Raw genomic sequence first — 2,679 nt, 5'->3', positions numbered from 1 at the left:
GTCAAGGATGTGAACATCTTCATCCCTGAAAGAGTGACCGCTGGCCTGATGATGTTGATCTTCTGTGCTGGGCCATCCTTTTGGCCAGTGGCTGTTTAGTTTCCCCGATGTAAGACTGATCACCCTCCTGACACTGAACAGCATACACAACATTACTCTGTTTGTGCCGGGGGACTGGATCTTTGGGATGAACCAGTCTTTGCCAAAAATGAATTTTGGGGTTTAAAAGCCACTGGGATGTTGTGTTTAGAAAATAAACGTCTCAGTTTCTCTGATACTCCAGTAACACATGGAATGACCACTGGTCTGGGTCTGAGTCATTCTGTATGTTGCGGGAGTATCAGAGAAACTGAGACGTTTATTTTCTAACCCAATAATGTTTAGTCAGGTCATCTGGACGTGTGTTTTTTCTTTTTTGTTTTTTTTTCTGTGACGTTTTGTCCTTCATCCAAAGGACTTCTTCGATCTGGGGAGCCACCAACAAACAAACCTAATTCCCACAAACGGCATACGCCATAGTGGGAAAAACCAGTTTGCTGGTGCTAAGATGGCCTCCGAGGACAATATTCTAAACAATGTTTCTAAACAATGTTTCTAAACTCTAAACGCTGTAAAAGAGCACAGCATGTCATGATCTCTGCTCTCTGCCACTTGCAAAATCATTTGATTTATTCTTGTACAGGACACAGAGAGAGAGATGTCTCACCAAGTCAGACTGAGACTGCTGCCGAGCGCCAGGTGCTTTTTCGATGAGCCTGTTCAGGTGAAGGTGTCTGGGCTGAGGTCCAGGCAGGTGGTCACCATGAGAGCCAGATCCTCTGATGAGAAAGGAGTAGAGTTCAGCTCTTCAGCAACCTTCATGGCTGATGGTAACGGTGAGATTGACCTGAACAGAGATCCCTCACTCAGTATGAGCTATGTTGGAGTTGAACCCATGGGTTTACTGAGGTCACTGAAGGCAGACACTGCCCACAAATACTTCTATAAGGAGAAAGTGTTCGAACCTTTCGTGGTGAACTTCTCTGTCTATGAGGGGAACGGCAGGATGCTTGCAAAGGCGACAAATGAGAGGCTTCTGATTGGACATGGGGTCAGCCGAGTTCCTGTCGAAGAAGGGAATGTTCATGGAGTCCTGTTTACTCCTCCAGGTATGATCATGGATTATCTGCAGGTCTGTTGTGGTTCACAACATGTTTACTACTGTGAGTTATCAGTTCAGAATATATTGCCCATTCAAAACAACACAGTAGACATTAAAAGCAGGTCAGATATGGAGCATTGAACATTTTGATCAAACATTTTACCTCACGGCTGAACAACATGACTGAAGACACAAAAAGAGAGGCGTACATTGAGTTCCAGTGTAATAAGTTTTCTGAATTATTCTGCCTCTTATAAACGTACAGCTGAAGTTTGCTTTGATACAGGAACGTGTCAATATTTCCCACCACTCAACAATAAAACTGCTGGAGACTTTTGGTCATATCTGAACAAATATCTTGACATTTTGAAGCCTTTTGACTTTAATGCCAATGAAACAATCACAAGGTCTACTGAAAGATATGGTGGGATTCTTTTTGAGATCCAAATTTCAACTTACTGTTTACATAAGGAACACATTCTGAACTGTTAGATTCATAAGTCCTTAAAATGGTAGAATGTGATGAAAATCGACTTGCCTGAGTTATTTGAAGAAATATATTTGGAGACTGATTATTGAAGTGTTTTTGCATGATGAATCTGACATTAACCCATTCATTAGTTTTGCACCATAATACATTCCCTTCTCCATTTTGCCACAATTTGGAAATAAACTGATATGGATGCAGAGCTAAGTTAGATGATGGGCAGGATCAATAATTTCTGCCTGAGTTTTCATCTTTCATACACCACAGTTAGCATCCTGCTAAACATACTCAAAACAAATTAGAAGAAAATAACTAGCAGAATTGTTTTTTTTTTACCGTATATTAACACAAAATTGAAATGTATGTCTTCAGAGTTCTTAAGTGACAGATTTATAAAAGATTGTTTTTATTTGTTCATCATTGTGTTTCAGGAGACGGTCCATTTCCTGCTGTGTTAGATTTGTCCACCTTGAACTCTGAGAAAAGAGCCTGTCTGCTGGCCAACAAAGGCTTCGTAGTTCTTTCTGTTACTGTGATCAGTGACAACCCTGCTAAAGTCAAACACATCAACCTGGACCCTTTTGAAGAAGCCGTGCGTTTCTTACATCGACTGCCTAAGGTGATGAGCTGTGTTCAACTCGTTAAATAATCTCCTAGAAAACATTCGAAATTAGGTTATTGCTCACTGAGTTGGTTCTGAGAAGAGTTGACACTCAGATTTTCTTTTTTTTTTTACTGAAATTTAGTTTAGACTTTTGTGAACAAAACGTATATGAAAATAAAACCTGTAATCATGGAGAAATTTTTGCACGATTGTCATGTACCAGTCAGTGTTGCAATTTTAAAATAAATATCCATAAACATAATTTTGTCATCTGCTTTTAGACAAATGTTAAAGTCAAATTGGAAATAAATGAATGAAGTCAAAGATGGAGCTGTAGCCACACCCACAAGTTGTGACAAAAACTCAAGCTTATAACTTTAAATTCCTTATGCCTTTATGTTATATTGTCCAGATTTAAAGCCAATACTACAAAGTATTCAAATGCAA

The 2,679-nt window shown here is 39.5% G+C and overlaps 1 protein-coding gene across 1 annotated transcript; it reads left to right on the top strand.

Annotated features, from left to right (window-relative positions):
* The first annotated feature begins 697 nt into the window (after nt 1-697).
* On the top strand, nt 698-2,277 carry LOC119414296 (acyl-coenzyme A thioesterase 3-like). The gene is made up of 2 exons (XM_037681390.1): nt 698-1,148; nt 2,060-2,277. Exons 1-2 carry the CDS (start codon nt 698-700, stop codon nt 2,275-2,277), a joined length of 669 nt encoding a protein of 222 aa, XP_037537318.1.
* Nucleotides 2,278-2,679: the final 402 nt, after the last annotated feature.

Source organism: Nematolebias whitei, chromosome 9 (genome assembly GCF_014905685.2).
Source record: "Nematolebias whitei isolate Nwh7 chromosome 9, NemWhi1, whole genome shotgun sequence".
NCBI classification, from domain to species: Eukaryota; Metazoa; Chordata; class Actinopteri; order Cyprinodontiformes; family Rivulidae; genus Nematolebias; species Nematolebias whitei.
The sequence above is the reverse complement of the archived record's forward strand: the minus strand, read 5'-3'. Positions and strand labels throughout refer to the sequence as shown.